The sequence below is a fragment of the Rhizopus delemar genome, genomic scaffold, assembly GCF_000149305.1.
Source record: "Rhizopus delemar RA 99-880 supercont3.4 genomic scaffold, whole genome shotgun sequence".
NCBI classification, from domain to species: Eukaryota; Fungi; Mucoromycota; class Mucoromycetes; order Mucorales; family Rhizopodaceae; genus Rhizopus; species Rhizopus delemar.
In genome coordinates this window covers 2839480-2864321 of record NW_027137830.1, presented here as the reverse complement: position 1 = coordinate 2864321, position 24842 = coordinate 2839480, and the positions used below count along the sequence as shown (strand labels likewise).

At 36.2% G+C, this 24842-nt stretch overlaps 9 protein-coding genes across 9 annotated transcripts; 6 read left to right on the top strand and 3 right to left on the bottom strand.

Moving 5' to 3' along the window:
• Positions 1 to 86: 86 nt before the first annotated feature.
• On the bottom strand, positions 87 to 1471 carry RO3G_06561 (uncharacterized protein; the record flags this gene model as incomplete). Its single annotated transcript, XM_067661151.1, has 3 exons — positions 87 to 464; positions 530 to 779; positions 837 to 1471. The coding sequence occupies 3 exons, from the start codon at positions 1469 to 1471 to the stop codon at positions 87 to 89; spliced, it is 1263 nt and encodes a 420-aa protein (XP_067517252.1).
• A 3312-nt stretch (positions 1472 to 4783) lies between these two features.
• RO3G_06560 (uncharacterized protein) lies at positions 4784 to 6506 on the bottom strand (the record flags this gene model as incomplete). The annotated part of the gene is made up of 4 exons (XM_067661150.1): positions 4784 to 5035; positions 5083 to 5269; positions 5334 to 6100; positions 6153 to 6506. 4 exons carry the CDS (start codon positions 6504 to 6506, stop codon positions 4784 to 4786), a joined length of 1560 nt encoding a protein of 519 aa, XP_067517251.1.
• Positions 6507 to 7622: 1116 nt separating this feature from the next.
• Positions 7623 to 8125, top strand: RO3G_06559 (uncharacterized protein; the record flags this gene model as incomplete). The annotated part of the gene is made up of 2 exons (XM_067661149.1): positions 7623 to 7740; positions 7788 to 8125. The coding sequence occupies 2 exons, from the start codon at positions 7623 to 7625 to the stop codon at positions 8123 to 8125; spliced, it is 456 nt and encodes a 151-aa protein (XP_067517250.1).
• Positions 8126 to 8443: 318 nt separating this feature from the next.
• Positions 8444 to 10078, top strand: RO3G_06558 (uncharacterized protein; the record flags this gene model as incomplete). The annotated part of the gene is made up of 7 exons (XM_067661148.1): positions 8444 to 8522; positions 8650 to 8929; positions 8991 to 9196; positions 9269 to 9480; positions 9530 to 9779; positions 9834 to 9889; positions 9956 to 10078. The coding sequence occupies 7 exons, from the start codon at positions 8444 to 8446 to the stop codon at positions 10076 to 10078; spliced, it is 1206 nt and encodes a 401-aa protein (XP_067517249.1).
• A 357-nt stretch (positions 10079 to 10435) lies between these two features.
• RO3G_06557 (uncharacterized protein) lies at positions 10436 to 12694 on the bottom strand (the record flags this gene model as incomplete). Its single annotated transcript, XM_067661147.1, has 10 exons — positions 10436 to 10507; positions 10560 to 10994; positions 11039 to 11318; positions 11373 to 11436; positions 11491 to 11815; positions 11881 to 11913; positions 11964 to 12254; positions 12309 to 12392; positions 12469 to 12511; positions 12690 to 12694. The coding sequence occupies 10 exons, from the start codon at positions 12692 to 12694 to the stop codon at positions 10436 to 10438; spliced, it is 1632 nt and encodes a 543-aa protein (XP_067517248.1).
• A 1048-nt stretch (positions 12695 to 13742) lies between these two features.
• RO3G_06556 (uncharacterized protein) lies at positions 13743 to 15597 on the top strand (the record flags this gene model as incomplete). The annotated part of the gene is made up of 2 exons (XM_067661146.1): positions 13743 to 14319; positions 14393 to 15597. 2 exons carry the CDS (start codon positions 13743 to 13745, stop codon positions 15595 to 15597), a joined length of 1782 nt encoding a protein of 593 aa, XP_067517247.1.
• Positions 15598 to 16135: 538 nt separating this feature from the next.
• Positions 16136 to 17620, top strand: RO3G_06555 (NADH-ubiquinone oxidoreductase; the record flags this gene model as incomplete). The annotated part of the gene is made up of 3 exons (XM_067661145.1): positions 16136 to 16292; positions 16381 to 17540; positions 17591 to 17620. The coding sequence occupies 3 exons, from the start codon at positions 16136 to 16138 to the stop codon at positions 17618 to 17620; spliced, it is 1347 nt and encodes a 448-aa protein (XP_067517246.1).
• A 1365-nt stretch (positions 17621 to 18985) lies between these two features.
• RO3G_06554 (uncharacterized protein) lies at positions 18986 to 19550 on the top strand (the record flags this gene model as incomplete). Its single annotated transcript, XM_067661144.1, has 3 exons — positions 18986 to 19145; positions 19205 to 19324; positions 19381 to 19550. 3 exons carry the CDS (start codon positions 18986 to 18988, stop codon positions 19548 to 19550), a joined length of 450 nt encoding a protein of 149 aa, XP_067517245.1.
• Positions 19551 to 21653: 2103 nt separating this feature from the next.
• RO3G_06553 (uncharacterized protein) lies at positions 21654 to 22383 on the top strand (the record flags this gene model as incomplete). The annotated part of the gene is made up of 3 exons (XM_067661143.1): positions 21654 to 21841; positions 21904 to 22088; positions 22148 to 22383. 3 exons carry the CDS (start codon positions 21654 to 21656, stop codon positions 22381 to 22383), a joined length of 609 nt encoding a protein of 202 aa, XP_067517244.1.
• Between the last annotated feature and the right edge of the window lie 2459 nt (positions 22384 to 24842).

Below are 24842 nucleotides of genomic sequence, written 5' to 3'. Positions count from 1 at the left end.
GGTTGTACATAATGATGGGATTGGTGAAGAAGATGTGCGTATCTACGATAAAGAGTAAGAAAATGCATACAATGATATAAACATTCTTACTGAGGATGTATCATATGAGGGTGTTCAGCATAATAAGGATGAGAAGGTGCAGGAGTAAATCCAAGCATTGTTTCTGGAGTGATTGGCATCAAAGGTCTCACAGAAAATCCTGCAAGTGGTTGATGTCTAACAACTCTTCTTCGTGTAGCTGATTGATTCTTTAGTTTCTTTTGTGCGGGCGAATCCGCAAATCGTACTTGTAAGGGAGCTGATGAGCCCTCAATAACATAACCATTGAATTTTTCAATTATAGCCGATGCAGCCTCACGATCAGTCATCCTAGCAAAACCTACACCTCGACTAATACCTGATTGTGGATCTCTCAATATACGACTGGAAATGGTCTGATAGGGTGAGAAGAGTACTTCAAGTTTCTATATAAAAAGGAAGCAAAAGGCTTAAATGGCCTGAAGAATACAAGTAGTAATAAAAAAAATACCTCTTCAGTAATATCTAAAGGTAAATTGGAAATGTAGATGTTTGTTGAAGTTTCATCTTGAAGATGTCGAAGACGTGAGCTAAAAGACTCCTGCCCAACTTTCGCATAAGAAGCTTGGAATCCTGATTTGTTTAATCCTTCAATTGCTTCTTCACAATCTTTCTCATTTTCAAACATGGCAAAACCATAGCCTTTACATTCACCTAGCTTTTGATCGATAATAGCTTTTGAAGAAGACACGGTACCATACCTAAATAGAAAGTAGTTAGCTTTTTATATTCACAAGAAAATACTACGGAATATTTACGCTTGGCACATTTCTAAAAAGGCACCGTCAGTTATTGTTGAAGGTAATCCACGAACGTAAATATTATGGGTGTGATACGAGTTTATTTCAGGCTCCAAATGCTGGTTTAATTCCTGATCTTGCTTTGGTCTTCTTTTGTTATTTCTATTAGCGTCTGCAGTGGATATAATATATGGGCCTGGAAGGTATTGATGAGGAGGTGATCCAGGAATATGTGTTGTATTTAACACAGGTGAAGCTAAGTGGAGCGGAGGAAAAGGCTGAGCTGAGCGAGAAGGAAGCATATAAGCAGTAGGAGGAGATAACATTACTTGTTGATATTGAAAAGTAGGACTAAAGGGTGGACTCGTTGGATTCATCGAAGGCGATAATGAAGGTGAGCCTGGATAGCTAGCATAATCAGAATAATACTGAGCTGAAAATTGTGGGCTGACAGGATAAACATAAGCTAAACTGACAGGCTCGCCCGACGCATCAAAACCATAAGGTGGGTAGGGTGGAGAAGTAGGAATAGAATAAGGTTCTGGTGTAGCTTTGGGTGTACTTTGAGCCGACTTTTTATTTTGTTCCTCAACTACTTCTTTACTGTTTATTTTGTCATCTGCAGTAACAGCATTGCCTTCTACAGTAGTCATCAAAATAATAATAATAAAAAAAAAGCTTCTAAATTCTAAGTCTTTTTTTTTTTTGTTTATTAAAAAAAAAAAAAAAAAAAAAAAAAAAAAAAAAAAAAAAAAAAAAAAGGAGAAAATGGGTTTGAAGAGAAAGGGAGATATTATGTGCTTGTCGTCATCCGCCGATTTTGTCCTACTTTAATTTTATATAACATAAATGCTTATTTATCGTTGTTAGAAATTTAAAACAAATGTCAAAAGAAAGAAGGCTAATATATTTTTATTCATTGCCTTTTTTTTTTTTTAATTCGATATTTTTTTATTCCCATGTGGAAACAAAAAACCAAAATATATTAAAAAGATATTTTAAGCGGATCTTTTGAATTTAAATTGCAAAAGTTTAAAATTATTCATTGAAAACTTTATTAAAATGCAGTCTTATATGGACACAGGATATCATTATATCTTAATTACCTAAACTAGTTCAGTCTCAATAAAATATAAAGCAAAAGAAGCCATTTAGGATCAAGGGAAAAAAAATACAAGCTAGTGTGGAGGAGTATGTGAAATCAATATTTCGTATTGTTGATCTAATTAAGAAAAGGGGGTGAGTCCGATTGAATATTTGAGGGAAATGAAGGAGGAGGGTTGATGGTGTGGGATAGTATCAATACCAGAGGGCAAGCGACAGAAAATAAGTTAGACAAAGGACCAGTAGTACTTGTTCAAATATCGCTTGAACGGCGTTTTTGGAAGCTTGTTGAGAATATGTGACGCCGGATCCTGAACCGAAGAAGGAACGTGGAGCCGGAGACAATGAACAACGTGTTGCTTAGCCAAGCGGTGTAACTAGCAGTGGTTCTGTCGGAGGAACCTTCCAGGTAGTCAACCTATACCTCAGCAGATGCATCGACTCTGCTCGATGAGTGTCATAGGAAACCAAAGGATGAGATCAGTGTTCAAATTTGAGTGGTCAAAAGAGAGAGGCTTGGAGTATTGATCAGTTGGGACCAAAGAAAGTTTTTTTGCGCAGATGAGCCGATTTGTACCTGTGAACATCGACAGAGATCAGCATCGTGAGAGGAGAGAGCAAAGTACAACGCAGAGGAGTGATGGATAACTCGAACTGTTGGAGTAAGTAGTATGACTGAAAACGCAGAAGGAAACAAGACAAGAGAGTGTCATCAGATAGAGTTAACGTGCATAGAATGAACTTGGCTCGAAGGATATGAAAGTGTTTTTCCATAATGGAAACGCACGCAAGATTATGAATTACCTTTGCAGAGGTGGAAGGGCGAAACATGATGGATAAGTCGTAAAGGATTGTTTTGGGCAGACTCCTATAGTTAATAATGGTAACTAGCAAGCCAAAGGATCGTCAAACCCTATTCCATTTAAGGAAAGGCAAGAAGCTTGGATAAGCCACTAAGGCTGATTCTGATGAAAGAGGTTACCTGTATAGTCTTGTTGGCATTGTCGGTATTATGATGGATGAGGTTCAAAGGTCTGAGTATGCCAGTAGGAGATCTCCAGACAGAATAAATTATTCTGCTTTGGATTGGGCTGATTGCACAGTTTGTAGGTGGACATATCGTCTGATGTTGTAGGGATTACATACTTGACTGGATTACATCTATATTCCAGGGAATGGTTATGCTGGTGCAATGTGTTAATGATGTTTGGGGATGTAACATACTTTAGAGAGACGGAGCGCTCGAATCCAATGAGTCAAGGCACTCCCGGAAATTTCCTTGGACAATGTTCATTGAAGGAGACTTCAGGTTGTAATGGATACTTGAGACAATGTTTTAGTAACTTTCTAAAGATGAAAGTTGGACTAATTGGTCATTACTTTGCAGGTCTGAAGGCGATCCTTTATTATAAGTTGGTACAGCCTATGTTATTCTTCAGTTTGTTGGTTTATATGACCATCACCAGCAGACCAAAGAGTGGAAAGAGGATGGGGTGCAATGATGGACTTAACTGATTACAAGCCTTCAATTCAAATGTTACTAACCCCAGGCGCTTTTTTTGTTGTCAGGAGCTCAATGGCTGTTTTAACGTCTTTAATTATGAAAGGAGGATCATCATCAATGGGATGAGAACGTGTAAGTAAAGAAATACATATGTGATTCGGTGGTATTGTTTTACTGAAGGTGGTCTCCAGTTGTGAAAATCCATTAATAAATATCTTATTTTATCCTTATATCTATCTTTATGCTTATTTATCTTATCCGTATTCTTATACAATAATACATAAACACCGCCTATTTATTTGGCTCTTTTTTTAATGTATTATTTGTACATGAAGAAACATGATCAGATTTTGCATCGCTATTCAATAATATCATGTTTTTTTTCACTATACAATGTATAAAAGCGAAATTACTAGTTTTAATAAGATTTCTTTTTATTTTCCAACTTACTCTATGACTTAATTACTTTCAATGTTATCAAAAGCTATATGAATTAATGATCAAACGTGTTTATTATATCACGCTTTTTTATGGATGGTGTGTTCAATTCGCCTGGCTCGTGTAGTCTGATGTATGATTGTATCATGTGTTTTGTCCATTCAAGGCCGTGATGTTTAGTTTTGTCACAATCCAGTTCCCAATCTTGTGTTTTAGCCAACTAGTTACGTTGTGTGTTGTAATGCGACATGTAAAAAATCAGGTCTAGACTATAAAGTGGTTTAGTTTAATGCATTATCTTTGGTAAGCTTGTAAAATCTACATTCAACATCAGAGTAGTGCTGATGTAGATTCCTTGCATTCAGAGAACCTTTCTTGCATATATGGCAGGCACATTATTCTGAATCTATGAACATTGTTTATTTTTATTGATGCTTTATAGAATTTTTTAGTGGTACCATTTGAACTTTTAATTGCATCATTGAGAGGATAAATTCAGTATGTCCTCCACTATCCTCTTAGATGCTGTTAGCTGTACCCATACTCTCTGTGTTCTTGTTAATTCTTTTCATAACATGCTCCAGAGCGTTTTCGTGCCAAGGAACATTGAACTATTCACTATCCTGCTCAAAACAAACGCCCATCGTAGGCTTGATTAATCAGTGATAAATGATACGTAGTTTGTTCGTGAAATTAAATTGTGCTAATCTGTTCTAATACTATATCCATTCATTTAAAATTAACCAATACAAAACCTTTTTTTAAATGTATATGTTTTATAGAAATGATGAAAAGTCTTTTTTAGGCACAATAACGACCATGTTGATATACACGCAGCGTTTTTTCTATAGTCACTTGAGCAGATGCAAGCTAAAGTAATCTATCAAGACATAACCGGAGTAGGTTATTTTTATTATATCTAAGGGCGATAAAGGATACGAGGACCTTGTACCTTGATCCTTTCTAATCTTTGTGGCAGTACATAATCGTACATCAACTGAATCCATTCACATAAGATAGGCCTTGTATCACGAGGGTCAATAATCTCAGGCATGTCGAATTTTTCAGCTGTACGAATAGGGGAACGAACTGCTTCAAATTGATTCATGATCTTTTCATACAACTCGTTACGCTTGTCACCTGCTGCCTCCAATTCTCGTTTATAAGCCGCCTAATTGTTCTAAATATTAAGAATATTTAATCGTAAAAGGGACTTACATAAATACCACCTTCTAAGGGTAAACTTCCCCAATCACCACTGGGCCATGCAATACGCATATTTGGTACACGGTTATCAACAAATGCCGCACCAGCAACACCAAACACTTTACGCAATACAACGCTAAAATAAGGAACATCACACTGATATAATGCTGCTGTTAAAGTGGAGCCATGACGAATGGTACTAGGAAATATGAAGTGTTACTTTTTTTTTTTAAAAAAAAAAAAAAAAAGAACATTGGACTTACGCTTCTTTTTCCGCTTTGGTTCCTACCGCAAATCCTGCATAATCTGCAAAGTTAATGATTGGAATGCCAAATGTATCACATAAATCGATATGACGCCTAAACTTTTGACAACTTGAAGCCGATATTACACTTCCTTTCAGACTACAGTCAAAAGTGATGATGCCTACAACAAGGCCATTTAATCTTCCTAAACCACATACGGCACCATCTCCCCATCGAGAGCCAATTTCAAACCAGGAATCTTTATCAAAGATACGAGTCAAAATATCCCGTACTTGGTACATACGCTGACGCCGCTTGGGAATGATTGACAGCAGATCATCATCTCGTCGATCGACAGCATCCTCTGTGGCCACATAAGGCGGCAATTCCCCTGTATAGGTTGGCATATAACTTAGGAATCGATGAATTTGTTCAAAACAATCCTGCTCTGAGGAAGCTAAATTATCAAAGGTTCCATTGGCTGTATGAACAAGCGCACCGCCCAAGTCTTCCTTGGAGACATTTTCAAAGGTGGCATTAGCCACAATAGGTGGTCCGGCAGCAAATAAAGAGCCAATGTCTTTGGAAACAACAGAGAAATGAGTCAAAGTGGCACGCGCTGCTCCAAGCCCCACAGCAGGACCTAATGCTGCTGCTACCACTGGAATCTCGGATAAACTGGCAATCATATCGTGCATTCCAAAGAGCGGAGGTAAATAAGTAGCACCATGATCCAGCATCAATGTAACAGAGCCACCACCACTACTTCCATCAATCAATCGAACCTATCCAATAAAAATGTAAATGAACTAAAGGATCCCATCTTCTTTTTGTTACCATTGGGATTTTCAATTTTCGAGCCAATTGTTCAGCATAAAGTGATTTGCCCCACACAGCACCATCTGCATGCCCCCCACGGATCGCAAAATCATCTGCAGCGACAATCACATCTCGATTGGCCACTTTTCCTTTGCCGGCAATGAAGTTGGCGCCTGTGTAACCCTGCAGTGACCCGTCCTTGGTGTATTTTGCATGTCCGGCAATGCTGCCAATCTCTCGGAAACTGCCCTTGTCTAAAAATTGGCTGATTCTTTCTCGAACCCATAATTTGCCTGATGTCTTTTGTCTCACATAGCCTCGATCGTTGGGATCTGCTGTACGATTGACATATTGACGCTTCTTTATTTCCATTAGAGTTTCCTATAAACAGCACTTGTAAAAAAAATAAAAAGAGGAGGTTATATAGCCTAGATAGAATCGAACCTTCCATTCTGATTTTTCCAGTGCTTCATCTTTTTTAGTATTTAAATGTTGGCTGATTTGCTCTATTCTGCTTTTTGCTTTATTAGACATCTGTTAAAGGAAAAAAGAAGAGAGAAAAAAGAACATAAAAAAAAAAAAAAACGTGCGAATACCTTTTAGTCAGATCCATACAAGTTACACAATAACCTCTTTCTTATTTGAAAGCCTCCTTGAAGTATATATAAAATGTTAGTATCAAGTGCAACATGTTACTCTTTGGACTTTTAGAGCGATAGATTTTGTAACAATGTCTCTGAGAGAATATTTAATGATGTCTCATTTACAGACAAACAATCTATTCTCTGCCATAACGACTAATAAAGTGAACTCAATGAAATTCAAGGATTTATCATGTTTTCTTTTAATGAAGTTCACAATAGTGCAGTATCAGAAAAAAATTCCCCAAGAAAGGGGAATACTTTCACGCGGTGACTGTATTAGGCGCTAGTAAACAGTTTGACAAGTGCCTTTTCTTTTTTTTCTTTTTTTTTTTCATTTATAATTCAAACGCAATGGCAACTATCAACAACAATCTTTATATTCGTGTACATGAAAGAATGAAAGAGAAAGGCTTTACAGAGCAAGAAATTAAAACTATAGACGAAGCCAGAGGGAAACTTAGGACACACAGTAAGACAATTATGCGATTTTTATGCAAAACTAAATGAAATTTTGCATGTAGCAAGCATTGGAGCTTTCGCTGGCGCAACAGCAACCTTTTTATTAGGTAAAAATAAGAAAGTACGAAGGTCTATAAAACTAAGTATATTTATTAGGCAAGAGCAAAAACTTTAAATCCTTTCGATTGTTACTACTTACAGGGAGTGGCCTCTTTTTTGGTTCTCAAACAGGATACCTAGCAGGCGCTTTGGCAGGTCTCTCGGCCATCAATAGTTTACCTAATCCTCAGCGCGTTATCAGTTTGATGAGAGAAGTTCAGTAAGAATGATGAATGTGATTGCATACACGAAGGAAATAGCTTACATGATCGTGATGTAATATAGAATGGAAGCTGTGAAAGGAAGGCAGCCAAGTAGCCCATCCGACCTACATCAGAAAGCTCAAAGTCCTCAAGCTGACTTTTCACCCGATATGCCAGACAGCCAACCAAATGAACATGAAGGTTTGGAAAAGAAGGAGCAAGTTTTTTTGTGTTTAACTTTCAATTAGCATGGGGAAATATATATCCAGATGCAGATTATAGCAGTCAGGAAACTGCCATGAGCAAACAACCGCCAAAAGACACGAAGCCACAACCACCGCAACAAAAGAGTGCTTGGGATAAAATCCGTGAAAAAAACGTGCCAAATAGTGCCTGGGCAAGGATTCGATTAGAAGCCCAGCACAATCCAGTTGATGAAACAAGTATAGCAAAGGCAAGAACAGAATGGGCCAATAGATTGCGTGAAAACACAGAGTTTGGACAAGAAGAGTTACCTCGTACAAGAGAAGATCAATTTGAACAACGAAGGATAAGAAAAAATCAGTTTGGAGACTTGTTAGAATAATAATAATAATAAAAAAAGAGAGAACCCTTCATATTTTTAAAAATGAGAAAGGGGGTTAAAGAAATTTCCTTTGTTTCAATTAACAAATGAGCCAGCTATCTTTTTTTTTTTCTAAAATATGTTCTAAGAAAACAATAGACGATATAAATTATATGGCTGTTGTCATCTTTTTTCTCTCTTTTTTCGTATTAATCACTATGTATCCTAAAAAAATTTCTGTTAATTTATCGCTTATAGCTTTCACTTGCTTGCATTTCGTGATAGCTGCACCTTCCCCTACAGACTCAAGAGCAGAGCAAATCAAAAAAGCATTTAAGCATGCCTGGGGTGGCTATGCAAGCTACGCATATGGTCATGATGAACTTCAATCAATTTCAAATGAAATCAGCGATTCAAGGTATTTATAAAAAGAGGAGTATTTACGCAATATATTCATTTTTAATTTATTTTCGTTACTTAGAAATGGATGGGGAGGTACTCGCTAATTTTATATTGTTCTCTTTATTAAATCTTGTTGACTTTAGCGTCTATATTTGATGGATTGGATACCATGATTATGATGGGATTAGAGGATGAATATACCACTGCACTTGAGCACATCAAAAACGTAAACTGGTCCTACAGTGCCTCACCTTCAAAGACCTTTGAAACCAACATTCGATACTTGGGTGGTCTCTTATCCGCTTACGACTTGAAAGGTGATCCTATCTTATTAGAAAGAGCTGTAGAATTGGCTGATAAAGTGATTATGCCTGCATTTAATACCCCCAATCGTATACCTGCTGCCTATGTTGATGTTCAAGCGTAATTATATTTTTTTTAATTGCTGATATTGGAAAAATAACACGGATCCATCCTTGTATAGAGGTCTGCCTGTGGAAGGAAACATGATTACTTTAGCTGAGTTTGGCTCACTTCAATTAGAACTCGTTCGTCTTAGTCAATTAACTGGTAATGATAAGTATCAATCGGCTGGTAATCTTATTTTGGAGAAAATATCCAAAGTGCCTTCTCATTTACCTGGGTTATATCCTATGATATGGGAATTAGACACTTTTATCCCCAAAGACAGTAAGCGCTTTGATTTTATAAAAAGAAACCCTACTCACATACACCAACGTGCTTGTCTTTATTTAATTGTAGGTTTTATCACTATTTCTGGTGGGTCTGATAGTTATTATGAATACCTTTTGAAAACGCATATTTTGATGGAAGGCAAAGAGACACTTCAATTGGATATGTGGACTACTGCAGTAGCCAGTATGCAAAAATACCTTCGTTCTGAATCCCTCAATGGAAAAATATATCTTGCCGAACTTGATGATGAATTTAAACTGATGCAATCTGGAGAGCTAGTAAACAGACTTTTTTTCTTTTTTCTTTTTTTGCCAACAGTTATTATAGGTTTGTTTTATCCCAGGTAACTTGTTGCTAGGTGCAGCTTATTTAGACAATAAAAAGATGAGAGAATTTGCTGATGAATTGATGGAGTCCTGTTATGGCACATGGACTGATTCACCTACTGGACTGGCACCCGAGACATGGAGTTGGATCGATAAAACACAAAATACGACTGTATTCCCAGCCGAAATGAGACAGGCTGTACTTACAACTGGATTCCTTGCACAAAATACTGGATATGATCTACGTCCAGGTAAAATGTGATTCTTATAAAGAATGAAGAGTAGTGTTAATGTTTATCTATCAGAGACAATCGAGAGTTTATTTTATTTCTATCGAATGACAGGCAACAAAATCTATCAGGTAAAGCAATGAAGAATGGCACGTATTTTTGCTTTATTTGCCCACTGACTCTATGATTGATTTTAGGATAGAGCATGGGACATTTTTCAAGCTATTGAAAAGTATTGTAAAACTCCTTCTGGATATACTCGTATTTCTGATGTCACGAATCCAAAAGCCGTTGGTCCATTAAACTTTGAAGAAAGGTAAATGATTGATGCTTGAGATGGCTCCACACTAAAAGAAACAAAATAGCTACTTCTTTGCGGAGACCTTGAAATATCTTTATTTGATCTTTACCGATCCCAGCTACATTTCTTTAGATGAATATGTCTTTAATACCGAAGCTCATCCATTCAAGCTCAAAACGCCCATTCGTGTTCAAGCCAAATCATTTAATTAATTTAAAAAAAAAAGTACTTAGACCTTTATAAAAATGATTAGATTTCAAACCTTTTTTTTTTTTTTTAATTCTTATTTTTGTATAAAGAGGAAAGGGGGGGGAGGAGGGAATATAATTAACAGTGATACAAGTTTTTGTTGTTTTGTTAACAACCATGCTCTTTGTTACTTTTTCTTAAATTTCAAAAGAGAAGGTAAGAGTATTTCAACTGGTCCAGCTTTCTTCAAGAAATCATGCTATAGTTGTACATGTATTAGTTTCGATGGACAACCAGAGCTTTTTCCTTACCTCTAACAATTCAGCAGCTGTTGCTCTCGACTTGACATCCACACATAAACATATAGCCAAATAGTTTCTTAATTCACAGGATAAACTCTCTGGATTTTTCAAAGTAGGTGTACCATTGGTAGCAATCAAATAGAGTGCCTTCAATGGTTCTTCATCCAAATAAGGAGGTTCATTCTCAATCATCTCAATGGCCATGATACCAAGAGACCAGATATCCACCTTGGCACCGTACTCTTTTTGTTTGACGACCTCAGGTGCCATCCAATAAGGCGTACCTACCATCGTAGCTCGTTTGTTCTTTTGATCTGTGAGTTTAGCACAATAGCCAAAGTCACTTATCTTGACTTGACCTTGAAAGTTTAACAAGACATTATCGGATTTTATGTCACGATGAATAATCTTTTGAGAGTGCAAATGATCTAAACCCTTGGCCGTCTGTCCTTTGCGTTAGTTTTTAGCTTTTATGGATGGATCTTTACCTCATAGCAAACCGTAGCGATTTGTTGTTCGGTCATTGTGTTGTTTTCAATTACATCTGTTAGTGGACCACCTTCCATATATTCCATAATAACCCACAGATCATTTTGAACCAAATAAGAGTCAAGAAAATTAACAATGTTTCCATGATGCGATTCTTTCATAATCATAATCTCATTCACTATAAGATCCAATCGAGATTGTTTTGACAAGTCCATTCTTTTCACTGCCACTTTATTATCAGTACCCGTTTGATTAGCCAAATACACTGATCCTGAAGCCCTGCAAGAAAAAAAAATCAACATGTCACCTTTCTTTTTTTTTTATTCCACTTACCCTTGGCCAATACGCTTGGTTCTTTTGTATAACAAATTTGGATCTCCCACATTGACAACTGACCCTACATGATATCAGTGATCTCGTTTTCTTTGATATTAAAGAGATGATTGCTTACTCAATTTCTCCAAGATTTGATTATCAGACATGGTACTGATCCTCTGTTCTTTCTTTTTCTGTATAGGCTTTTCCACCAAAGTAAGAGAAGTCCGATTGGAAGGTACAGGTGTTGATATCTGGTGTTGAGGATTAGGCGGCTTGGGTACCAAACATTTTTTTAAGTTCCTGTCGCGATCTAAGGCAGCAGCAGCCTCCTTTAATTTTTCCTTTTCCCTTTCAAATCTTAAATTTCTTTCGGTAGCTAGTTTGGGTAATCGTGTGGTAGCATTGCTTGGTTTGCGTGGTAAAGCTCCGGAGCTATCTAATAGTTTGTTTTTGGTTGACTACAGATATTTATGCATATTTTTTTTAAGAAAAATGAGTTTGAATTTGAATTCTATGTGTTTACCCCTTCTGCCTTTAAATGATCCAGTTTATGAGTCTAAAAAACAGAAAAGAGTTAAAATACAGGTTTGTAAGGTTATGAATTACCTCAGCTGATTGCTTGTTGGACTGATCAGGTCTAACTTTTTTTGAAGCAGTAGGTCGTGCTGGTGGTTGACGTATATAACCAGGAGCAGGAGTTGATTTACTTGAGATGAGTGAATCGTTGTTATTCCATTCTTGCTTTTGTTGCTGTATATGCTGCTTCTTTGGCTTTTCTACTCTTGTTTGTTCCGTGTAAAATTCGAGGGCTTCTAAAACAGCTTGAGGATTTTTGGCTGCATCTTCTGGGGTGATTTTTGAGCCTTTTAATAGTGCGTTCCACTGATCCGGTAGTCCCTTGAACAAAGAAAATATTATTAAACAGTTGCATTCAATATCGAGCCTACTTACAGTAAATGCGCCTGTGATTGGGTCGAAACCAACATGAACCTTGTGTACGAAATCAGTGGGACCAGAAACACCTAAAGGTGATCTCTATTAAAAAGAGGAGAGAAAGAGAAAAAATAAGGTAAGTTTGGATTGTGACTCCTTTAGACTGTATTTAGTTTACGTTATAAATTTCATCCATCCAAGAGTAAAGTTCTTCATCATTTCTACATGCAATATAATATGATTTTGTTTTTGTTCCCAATTCAAAACAATAAGGCCTTAATTCTGATCGTGTCACAGTTGTCATTTCTTTTAAAAAGACGAGAGCTACACACTGACCCGTTTGCTATTCACTGTTAATAAAAAAAAGCATTCATTTTATCTTTTTTTTTTTCTTATTACTTCATTTCTATGAAATGTAATAGATTGATCTCTCAAGACTACATATCTCTTTGACCATATCCAAGCACGTAAACCATCTTCTTTGACTTGAAGATAACCGTCTTTTTTAATCTCAGTCATATAAAAGAAAAAAAAAGAGAGAGAGAAAGAGTGAATGAGGGACAGGGTTTACTTTATTAATCCAAAAAAAAATAATAATAATAATAATATAATATTAATAATAAGTAAGGGGGAAAAAGAGAGAGTGTGTGTGAGAGAGAGTGAGAGAAAGAGAGAGAGAGTGTGTGTGAGTGGGGAGGGCTAAAGAAATTTATAATTTCAAGGGGAGGTGGGGGGGGGAAGGAAAAGAGTCAAGTCATAATATCTTAATTCTTCCCCTTTTTTATATTCTGCTTTATATTCGGCATAGTTTCCGAATGAAAATGTAAATTTGCTTTGAAATACCCCAGTTATATAATGTGACCTCGTATAAATAATAAAGCAGGTTTGGGTTAAACATACATCAATCGCATGATACACACAGGAGTATACATGCAATAGAAAGTTTTGGCGGGTACAAAAAAAAAAAGAGTACTTCTTAAAGGCTTAATTTAAAATAAAATGGGTTGTACTGAGCAGTTTTGTTTATGTTCCCCTTTCAAAAAAAAAAAAGGGAATCTCCTATTTCTCCTTTAGATGAGTATCCTTTTTTTTTTTAAAAAAAATCTGCATTTTTCACTCTCACCAATGAGCCTCCCCCCCCCCTTTTCTCTCACTTTCACTCACTCTCTCCTCATTTATATATAAAATTTCAATGTATATGTCTTCCTTCTTTCTTTTTTTCTCTAATCATTTGTATACTTTTTTTTTATTACTTTTTACACTTTTTCTTGTTATTAAAATAAGGAGAGGAAAAAAAAAAAAAAAAAACCCCATTTTTAAATTGTATTATATTTTGTATTAAAAAAAAAGCCCTAAAAAATGATAACGAATTCGAAATCTTTTACACAAAAAAAGTCAAGCGAAAAAACAAGCGCGTCATATGGATTACCAACGCTCACTGAAGATAATTTGATGATCCGTCAAACACAAATTGAAGGAATGAAGTTATTTTTCGCTACTGCCACACATCACTGGGATCCTACTCAATCCATCAAACGATTCAATTTACCCAACGGTGAAGCCATCAGTTGTGTCTTGTGGGATAACCTATTCTTCATCTCAGGTACTGACATCATTCGTTCTCTTACCTTTCGTTTTTATGCGTTTGGAAGACCAGTGAGCAATTCAAAAAAGTTTGAAGAAGGCGTATTCTCAGATTTACGTAATCTGAAGCCTAGTCACGACGCAAGATTAGAGGATCCTAAATCCGACTTGTTGGACATGCTTTACAAGAACAACTGTATTCGTACTCAGAAAAAGCAAAAAGTCTTCTTTTGGTTTTCTGTGCCTCATGATCGCCTCTTTTTGGATGCGCTCGAACGCGATTTGAAGCGTGAAAAGATGGGTTTGGAACCAACGACATGCGCAGTAGCTAAACCTGCTACTTCACTTACTCTTGATTCAACACCAGAATTATTTGAAGAATTAAAAAAGTCAATTTCATTCGTCAAAGATCCTTTACCTACCTCAACTTTATCATTGACTCAAGGTAATAAGAATAAATAAATAAACAAAAAAAAAAAAACTTGAATGATGTCTCCTTAATTAAACTTATTTTGTAGTTACGCCAAAAGACGATCCATGGTCTCCAAGCTTGACTATAAAAAGGTCACGTGTTAATTCAGTACCAGCCAGTGTTGGACAGCAGCAAAAGGTTCACTGGATGGCTCACAGACATCATCATTTGAGCCACAATGCTCAGCTGGTTAGATCTCATCAAACAGGTCGATGCACTACTCCTGCAGACACTCATAAGGAAGCATCTTCTGCTGTCAATCGAATGCCATCCGAGGTTTTGTCATCCACATCCCTTGATCTAAAAAAGCAAAAGGCCCTATTTGGTACTTTTAGTTTACGCGATGGATCATCTAAACAACGCAGACGTCGTACAATTTCATCCACTCAATCAACGCCTGCAGGTGTCCCTGATCGTGTCCGTCATCATGAGAAATGTCACCACCCGGCCCCTAAGAGCACAAACTTTGCTCGTGTCCCTTCCTTTGGTCCCCCGCCTTCTGTCAATAATCATTCGAGTCGTCTGGCAAGAGCAGCTCATAAAGCAGGGTTAGTTCAACCTACCGCTCAACCTGTATCTGCCGCTTGGACTGAAAATCAAATATCCCCAGCCCTCTATTTCTGTCCTACTCTGAATGATCAGCAGCAAGATTTGTTTGATACACCCTTGAAAATATTTACATGTCATTTGTGTAGTAAAGAATTTTCGAGATCCGAGCATTTGGAGGAACACACAAGCATAGAACATTTTACAAGTCTTCCAGAAAAAGAAGACGGGCATCATGTCATAAATTCCTTTAATGATGATCATCAACATTATATGAACCCATTGATTGATCAACAAGGCTATACCGGAAATACTACTTTATTCCAAACAATCGAAAATCAACAACCCTGGGCGTTTATTGATTTTGAAATGCAAGAAGCAAACATGGTAAATGATGACTTATTCTCAGCCAACGATCAACAATATGTACTTGATTCAGTCATGTCAAGTACTTCCTCATCCACTAATTCTTTAAAGCAGTATTATGAAGATGACTTTTCTTCTTCTACCATATCCTCTCCATCCGATCCATTTCATTCGTCTTCAATGACACTTTTTTCATCTTTTAAACCAGTATTTTTAGACCAAGAAGAAAAAACAATATCTTTTGATGACCTTGATCAGTCCAATTCACTCTATGCTCCTTACATTGACCCATACAACTGTCCTTTTTCAACTGACATGAATTTTACTTTCGGTCCTTAAATTCATTATTTATTTTCCCTATGCACATTATCAGCATCTTATGCATTCGCTATTTATATGCTCATTAACTTTATATTGTATATGTTTTTTTTTTTTTTCCTTCTTTTATTAGGTAGCTTTTATTATTCATCCTTGCTCCTTTTATTGTTTTAACTTATTTCTTTTTATTGGCAGTATCTTTAATAAACAGTTTATGTTATTTATACCTTACATTCTAATATGTTACACGCTGCAAAAAGCGGCATAGGCAAGGTTTTTTATATTTCGGAATTAGAAATGACTTATTTACGTCACCCTTCTCGACTAGTGGTCCACTTTGAACTGACAGGACGGCTTTTGAAATAAATTTTTGCCCTGGTGCTTTTCACCTAGCTTGTGGAAATAAAAGAATTGAGCCTTTTTTTTTTACACTTTTTATCTTACAAAAAGGGTAAATTACTTTTTTGCTTGAAACCATTTAAAAACACTAATTCACTCTTTTTATTCAACTACCACCTCAGTCACTAAAATAACAACTCCCCACTCTACATATATAAAAATGTCATTCGCTACTAGAATGTGGGCACGTAAATTTGCCAGTACAGCTTCTAACCGAGCCTTCCTTCGACCTTCTATACAATTAAAGAACTATAAACCTTTACGCACCATGGCTACCGCTGCCAAAACCAATGCAGAAGAAACCTTTGATTTTCAACGTACCACCATCACCGAAGATACATCATTTGGCTGTAAGTGCTTAGAATAACAACTATTTCGACATGTGCTCACTTCTTTTTCTTGTAGCCGCTCACGATGAAGAAGAAAGTCGATTGCGTAACTTCACTGTCAATTTTGGACCTCAACATCCAGCTGCACACGGTGTGCTTCGTCTTATTCTCGAATTAAACGGTGAAGAAATTGTTCGTGCCGATCCTCATATCGGTTTATTGCACCGTGGTACTGAAAAGTTGATTGAATACAAGACCTATCTTCAAGCTTTGCCTTATTTCGATCGTCTCGATTACGTTTCCATGATGACCAACGAACAAGCTTATTCATTAGCTGTTGAAAAGCTTTTGAATATTGAAGTACCCGAGCGTGCTAAATACATTCGTACCATGTTTGGTGAAATCACTCGTATCTTGAACCATATCATGGCTGTCATGACACACGCTATGGATGTGGGTGCTTTGACTCCCTTCTTGTGGATGTTTGAAGAACGTGAAAAGTTGATGGAATTCTATGAACGTGTCTCTGGTGCTCGTATGCACGCTGCCTATGTTCGTCCCGGTGGTGTTGCCTTGGATATCCCTCACGGCCTTTTGGAAGATATCCATGACTGGTCTGCACAATTTGGTGATCGTATTGACGAAGTTGAAGAACTCTTGTCTGCTAATCGTATCTGGCAGGTCCGTACTCGTGATGTGGGTGTCGTCACTGCACAAGAAGCCCAGGACTGGAGTTTCTCTGGTGTCCTTGTTCGTGGTTCTGGTATCAAGTGGGATATCCGTAAGGTCGCACCCTACGATGCCTACGATCAAGTTGAATTTGATGTCCCCGTTGGACAAAATGGTGATTGTTATGACCGTTACCTTTGCCGTATGGAAGAAATGCGTCAATCGCTTCGTATCATCAACCAATGTGTCAACAAAATGCCCGAGGGTGTCATCAAGACAGACGACTGGAAGGTGACCCCTCCTCCTCGTGCTGCCATGAAGGAAAACATGGAAGCCTTAATTCACCACTTTAAGTTGTATTCTGAAGGTTACTCTGTTCCTGCCGGTGATACTTATACTGTCATTGAGGCTCCCAAGGGTGAATTCGGTGTCTATTTGGTCTCTGATGGCTCCAACAGACCTTACAGATGTAAGATCAGAGCTCCTGGTTTCACACATCTTCAAGGTTCTGATTTCATGTCTCGTAACCATTTGCTCCCTGATATGGTTACCATCATTGGTACTATGGTAAGTTTGATTTATGTTTTACAAATGCCTAAGCTTAAAAAAATCTGCAGGATATTGTGTTTGGTGAAGTTGATCGATAAACGGATTCGCTTTTCAGCACTTTTTGAAGAATTATATACACACGCACACACTCATATAAATACAAAAAAAAATGGAATAAAACTATTTATACATATACTGGGTGTCATACGTCTGTGTTTATTTGCATAAACGCAAGACTCTTTTAATATGTACGGATGAGAGAGAAATCAGCAGGAAGGAAAACTAAAGTGAAAAAGCTTGATCACAGTCTATCATTGTTTTGCTTCACAATAGATTATCGTACACCAAACAAAACCACAGTTGCATACTTTATGCAATGGGTTGTATGTAGTCAGATGAAGCTTTATATGGACATAGCGTTCTTCAGAAATAACAAGAGTTCCTTTAAAAAAAACCTCTGATTCAACGATGCATTGAAGAAAAAAAAACCACTGCAAATAGCCCAAGGCACTCATGCCTCAATTTTATGGCTCTCTAAAAAGGCTGCAGGGCTGTTTTCGAATTTTGTAATCTATCGATTGATATGAGGTTTTTATTTTTGTTTGCGAGTATATTACCAAAGAGTACAGCGGATAAAAAGGCTTCAATATTATCCTGCTGGAAAATAGAGTGAAGCAAGGAAATGAAGCTGTTCTTGAAAATGAATTTATAAAAGCTTGAAAACAGGTTGTATCATTAAAGAAGAACAGAAAGAATAAATTATTAACAGCATATGACCAATAACAATGTCTGGTAATCAGTAAGACAGATTCAAAAAAAAGCGGTGATATCAATAAAAGCCGATTGGGAATACCTCATAAATCGATAATAGAAAGATCAACAAGATATATTAAGCACAAGTTTTGTCAAATCATGAGTTTTTGTGATTAGAAAAAACAACAGATGATATAGATCATTATTGAAAGACCATTAGGAAGCACTCATAAAATTAGAAAGCTGTGAGCAATTAGAAATGGGGTGTTAATCAGTACAGGTATCTGTATCTTAGAAATACAAAACATAGTAATCTCTTCAATTAATATAAGTATCCAAACCACTTTTCATTTCTAAAAGTTTGACGGCATGGCGAGATGATTGGCTTCGATTGACCAATTGTTTTACTTGATGCAGTGAAATTAAAAGATTTCAATCGACAAATCACAGCTATAGATGGCGAAGAATACTGTGTATGCATTTTCTATCTTGAACATTAGTCTGAATGCTTCAAAAACGCTAAAAATGACATGAGTAACTCTACTAAGTTGTCTAGAATTATCCAGTAAAGAACTGAAAAGGTGACGTAGATATTTAAACGTCCGATCAACACTTCATTGAGATGTGGAGGGGGTGAATCTGTCCCAGCTGATTTTCGAGTGTCCTCTTCAACTTGCAATACTTTCCATCGATCCTCACTCTTTGCATTGATGACTGCATCAAAAGATTGTTTCTTAGATTCTGGAAAGACAGCTGCTGTTTCTGGTGGTATTGGTCTTGTGGTATCCGCCATGCAAAACACTATTCAAAAGCACCATACAGGTGCTAGAGGTGTCATTACCAGAACAGGTGGAACAATCGCATTTTTCGGTAAATCGACGTAAGCTGATTTGAGCATTAAGAATACGGCTTCCTAATCGTGCTTATAGCCGCCATGGGTGGTATCTTCACTCTCGGTGAATGTGTAGCAAAAGACATTCGTAAGGAAGATGATGCTATTAATGCTGCCATTGGTGGTTGCGCTGCAGGTTTCTTGGCTGGCGTTAGAAGTAAAGATACGTCTTGATAACACCTTCATGTTGCTTACATTGTTTGTCATTAATAGCCCATTCATTTGGAAAAATGGCTCTTGGATGTGCAGCCATTGGCGGTACCATGTATACATATGAAGCTTCAGGACAATTGAAGGGACAATTTGCCAATAAAACTAGAGAAGAAAAGAAGGAACATTCAAAATCCTTCTTCAAACAAACCAAGTTGACAGAGGAAGAATAAATTCGCTTTTTAATAAAAAGAAGATTATTTTGTAACATTTTACAAATACCCAGCATTGATTGAACAATTCTTCATCTACCTTCTGCACTTGCAACTCTTTTTTTTTCTTAGTTTGATATCCTATGTTGATCTTGCTTTACCTTGCAAATAATGTGGATGTTAATAATTAATTTCAGCAGAAGAAACTTTCCATTAGCATTGCTGTTATGCTTAAATCTACAGTGAAATATCCAAGCATTTCAGTATACATTTGAAAATTCAAACTACTGAGCGCGTCATTATAGAAATCTACATTTTTTTGGTTAATTTTCTATCAACAGAAGGCGTTCTACAGATTTTGACTCGTTAGGTTGTACACAGCGTTCTTAGCGCACGGATTTGATGATAAAGCCTAAGATAGCCAGTTGTCCTTTGTTCTGAAAATACACTTGCAGCCACTGAGTTTTATTTCCACTGTCTATCTCAGTGTGAGAGCATGACATAAATATGCTTACAAGTCTGCAATCTATAGTGAGTTGATTTCCATCATCGTCTTAATTTTGAAGTTTATTTTTAAATGATAGATCAATATAACCAAAGAAGGTATGCCACAATAAGAAAATTGATAAAAGTAGCAAACTCCTTTTGTTTTCTAATTAAACTCATTAAATTGTTTGGGGCATCAGCTGTTTGATAGCCGTAAATGGTACTTGAATTAAGGCTTTTATAAGTCTGATTAAGGAATTTGTTTGAACAAAAATCAAAAAAGTGGATGGATATCTATCATCTTGTTTGAAGCCAACGACTCAAAGTGACCAGTGCAATAAAAAACTTGACTTCATAAAAAATCCTCATCTTTATATTTAAACAATGAAGAAATATCACAAAATCATTGCTTTGTTACAAAAGTACTCCAGAATATGTGTAAAAGATCTTTATTATACAGCTATTGAAGTCGTTGGAGAAAAAGCTCAAAGAATTGAACCCTACGGATTTTAGCTATGTAAAAGCCTCTTAAAAACTTATGGATTAGAAATTTTGTAATTCTTAAGCTTTTTTAAATTGACATACTCTATTGACTTTACATAGCGGGAATGATACTTATTATAGGAAATAATAAATATCTTCTTAGTAAACACTTAACCCTTGTCTTTCCTATGTGAGTCGATTGTATATTGGGGGCCCAACACAGTATATATTAAACTGTTGTCCTGCAGTCTAGTAAAGTGCTTAATTATTTTTGAATTGCACAATCAGTCACAAATATCACTCTTTGTTGAAGATAACTTGCCTTTCCTTCTGAACTTGTTGTCCACACCTGAAGCCGCGTTCCTTTCATTTCGTCTTCCTTTAGTTTCTTGTTGTCCTGCTGTATGTTTGATTCTCATTGAACTCAACGCCCTAATTTACTAAAAACTACCTCTGTCCTATCCATTTTCTCCCAGAAAACAACTCTTGGGTTGGTTGTCTTAGAACTCAAGCTCATATCTATGCTATACCTTTCCTTCCTTACGCATTCATTTTTTTTTTCATCATCTTTGATCACAAAGGGTGCTTTTTGATTCCTTCATGTACTTTTCGATCTAGCTTGGATGATTAGAGTGTACTGAAGTCAACACGTATTCATTCAAGTCATTCTATGATAAATAAAGCTTATTTTCAACTGTACAAATTAAAAAAATAAATTACAATAAACTGATAACTAACAAGCTGTCGAATCATAACGATTATGCAATTTTTTTTAACGTTGATTTTCTTAATGGATTCTTCCAAACAACATTGCAGTTTTTGATATTGCTTCATTTGCCCAAAAAATTGGGACTTTAAAATATATTTTTAAGAAAAATTAAGCTTTCAATGCGCTAGAATAAAGCTATTGTATAAATATAGTAGCATGGACAGCTGCATTGCCCTATCTTCAGATACTGAGTTTTATTTATTCTTTGATTTCACATCAAAATGTTCAGAAAAACATATTTGTCATATCCTGCGAATAGATAAAGAGCTATCTTGTTGTCTTACCAAAAGATATCAGCAGAGGTATCACAAAGATAATCAAGATCACTAGTTGTACTTATTTTTTATATAAATCTTATTTCTGTATTTATCATTTCATTTTTCAACATGATGTCGGAACAAACCAAGAATTGGGAAATAGAAAAAGTTGATATTCAGAGCGTCGATCCAAGTGATCTCGATTATGACGCTCAACGTTTGCATGATTTGGGTTATAAGCAAGAATTCAAAAGAGAAATCAGTTTATTTGTACAAGCTGGGTTTTCGTTCACAACAATGGCCGTTTTACCAAACTGGTAAGATATTTACAGAATATATTTAGTAAACGAAAAGGTGATCTTATTCTGTTATGATATAGGCTGGTAAACTTTGGAACAAGTATGAATGCTGGTGGTCCTTCATCTATGTTCTGGGGTTGGATTGTCGTGGTTCCTTTTGTTATTTGCATTGCACTTTCTATGGCTGAGATCGTATCGGCTTACCCATTGGCAGGTGGTGTGTACTCTTGGTCATTTTTATTAAGTAACAAGCAATGGGGGCCATGTAAGTGAAAGGATATTCGGATTGGAGCGTTTGGCTAAACTTAGGCATCTATTGAATAGTTATGGCTTGGATCAATGGTTATGCATATCTCATTGGACTGGTCACTGCGAATATCACGTTAGCTTGGACAAGTGCTGAATTTATATTTGACGTTGCAAATGTTTTGAACACTAAGCAAATTGATTCGGCAGGGGCAAACGTTGGACTATACTGTGGTATCATCATTGCTGCAACAATGTACAATTTGCTAGGAATGAAGTTCAGCAGTTATCTTAATAAGTTTTTAGGTATTTGATATTACATATAATGTTTCTGTCTATTGCTGAGTGCTATGTATATTTTTTAGTATTTTGGGTAGGCATCGGATCAATCATCATTATATGTACAATACCTGCAATGGCTCCAACGCACAAGTCAGCATCATGGGTTTTCACCCAATTCACGAATAATACTGGTTATGAAAACCAGGGCCTGGTTTTCTTACTTGGTCTCCTGCAGGCAGGTTGGACACTTGTTGGTTATGAATGTGGTATTCAAATCGTGGAGGGAACGAAAAGAGCAGATGTTACTGCCCCTCGTGGCATTTTAATTTGTGTCATTAGTGCTATTATTCAAGGTTTCATGCTTATTATATCTATGCTTTTTTCTATTCAAGATTTTGATGAGCTTGTTAATTCGGAATCTCCTCTTGTCACATTCATTCTTCGTGCAACAAATGTTTCTATTACTGCTTTCTTTTTGGTTATTTTGCTTGTTACTCAGTTTGCCTCTTTATGTAACTCTATACTGGCTACATCACATATATTTTGGGCAATGGCACGAGATGGATGTCTTCCTTTTTCTTCGTATCTATACAAGCTCAATAACAGCAGCATTCCTGTCAGATGCTTATTTCTACAGCTAATCATTTCCATCGTGATTATGATGCCTACATTTGGATCTATAGTTTATTGGCAAGCTATAATGAGCGCGTCAGTTATTTGCATCAATGTATCTTATGGTATTCCTTTACTATGTCGTATCATTTGGGCTCGCAATACTTTTTCAAAGGGACCATTTAATTTAGGAAGATTTGGCCTCATCATAAACGTAATTAGTTGCATTTGGATATGCTTTTTTGGAGTCATCCTATGTATACCTTCAGTCTCTCCTGTAGCGGCAGATACCATGAATTGGGCTTCTGTGATGATCGTAGGCATCATGGGTTTCTCGGTTGTATTTTGGATAACTAATGGGCGCAAATATTATAAAGGGCCAATTCATACCACGGAAGACTAATTTTGTATTATATATTATATACTTGCAAATTTAATAAAATTTGCTTATTTATATCCTGCGTACATTAACTCCCTACCCTTATATCCTTACAATAGTAAGAATAGACATGACAATACGTAACCAAAAATGGTAGTTGTTATACAAATTATGCAAACTATACTGAAAGTTAAGGCTTTTTCTAATATACTCATCATTGCACTTGTAAACCATTCTCACAAACTTTATCCTTCATATAAGAGCTCATTTCTCTTAGTGGACTACTACGTTGTATATCAATGCAAAAATAAAATAATTTAACTAGTAAGTTTCTTATCATCTTGTTTTTAGATAAAGGTGTAAAGGGACGCTACACATAATAGGTAGTGTTATGTGAAAAACACAAACTTTTCTGTATTATGTAGATATATAATGAACGTGTGTACCAATTTTCTTATTATTCTTCATCTAGTACTTTCATATTATACAAAGCTTGTCATTCAGGCTTGAGAAAATATTTTTGTAACAGAACATGATCAGTAAACAATTTCTCCGTATACATATCGAAATAAGTTTTAATTATAGGTGGTAGGTGGAATATGCTTACAGTCGTAAGATACAACAGTGATTACAAGGTAATATTTAGTATTGTTTCATCAAAAGAATAAGAGGTCAGTCTATCCAAATCTAATAAAAATGCATTATATCATAAGCATTTCGTTTAGTGATACTATGTTTTGATTTAATCTGAAAGCTACTTTGACTGTAATACTCTTTGTTTCGCAAGATATAGTGGTATCACCGTTTCTTAAAATGTCCGTGTGAAAGAATAGCATTATCATGTGGTTTTTTTTTACTTTAATTGGAACCGTTATCTAATCGAGCTTGGTGTAGTGCCAAACTATTCAGAGTTGCACTAAAGTCTATGGTTATGTAAGGGGTTAATGATATGAAAAGTATTTTGAGAGGTTTTCCCTTGATCTTTTATTTTTCCATTTTTATCTTTACAAAGGAATTATTTTCATTGTAAAATGCCCATAGAATGTTCTTCTGATGTCAGTATACGCAATTATGCAAAGTATTTTTAAAAATCTAAACTAACCCCAAACTTGCCTGTAGACTTCCTACACAAAAAAAGAAGGAGATATACTAGAAATTCAGCATGTAGAAGCAAACAATCTTGATGCAGATGCCCAAAGATTACACGATTTAGGTTACAAACAAGAGTTCGATCGCGAAATTAGTTTATTTGTACAGGCTGGATTCGGATTCTCAACAATGGCTGTTCTTTCAAGTTGGTACGGGGTTCATAAATGTTTGGAAACTATTCTTCAATTCATTTACTAGGATAGTAGGATTTGGTCCAAGTATTAGTGCAGGAGGACCGTCTTCACTATTTTGGGGATGGCTTGTTGTTTCTCCATTTGTTATGTGCATTGCCCTTTCGATGGCAGAAATCATTTCTTCCTATCCTCTAGCTGGAGGCGTGTATTCCTGGTC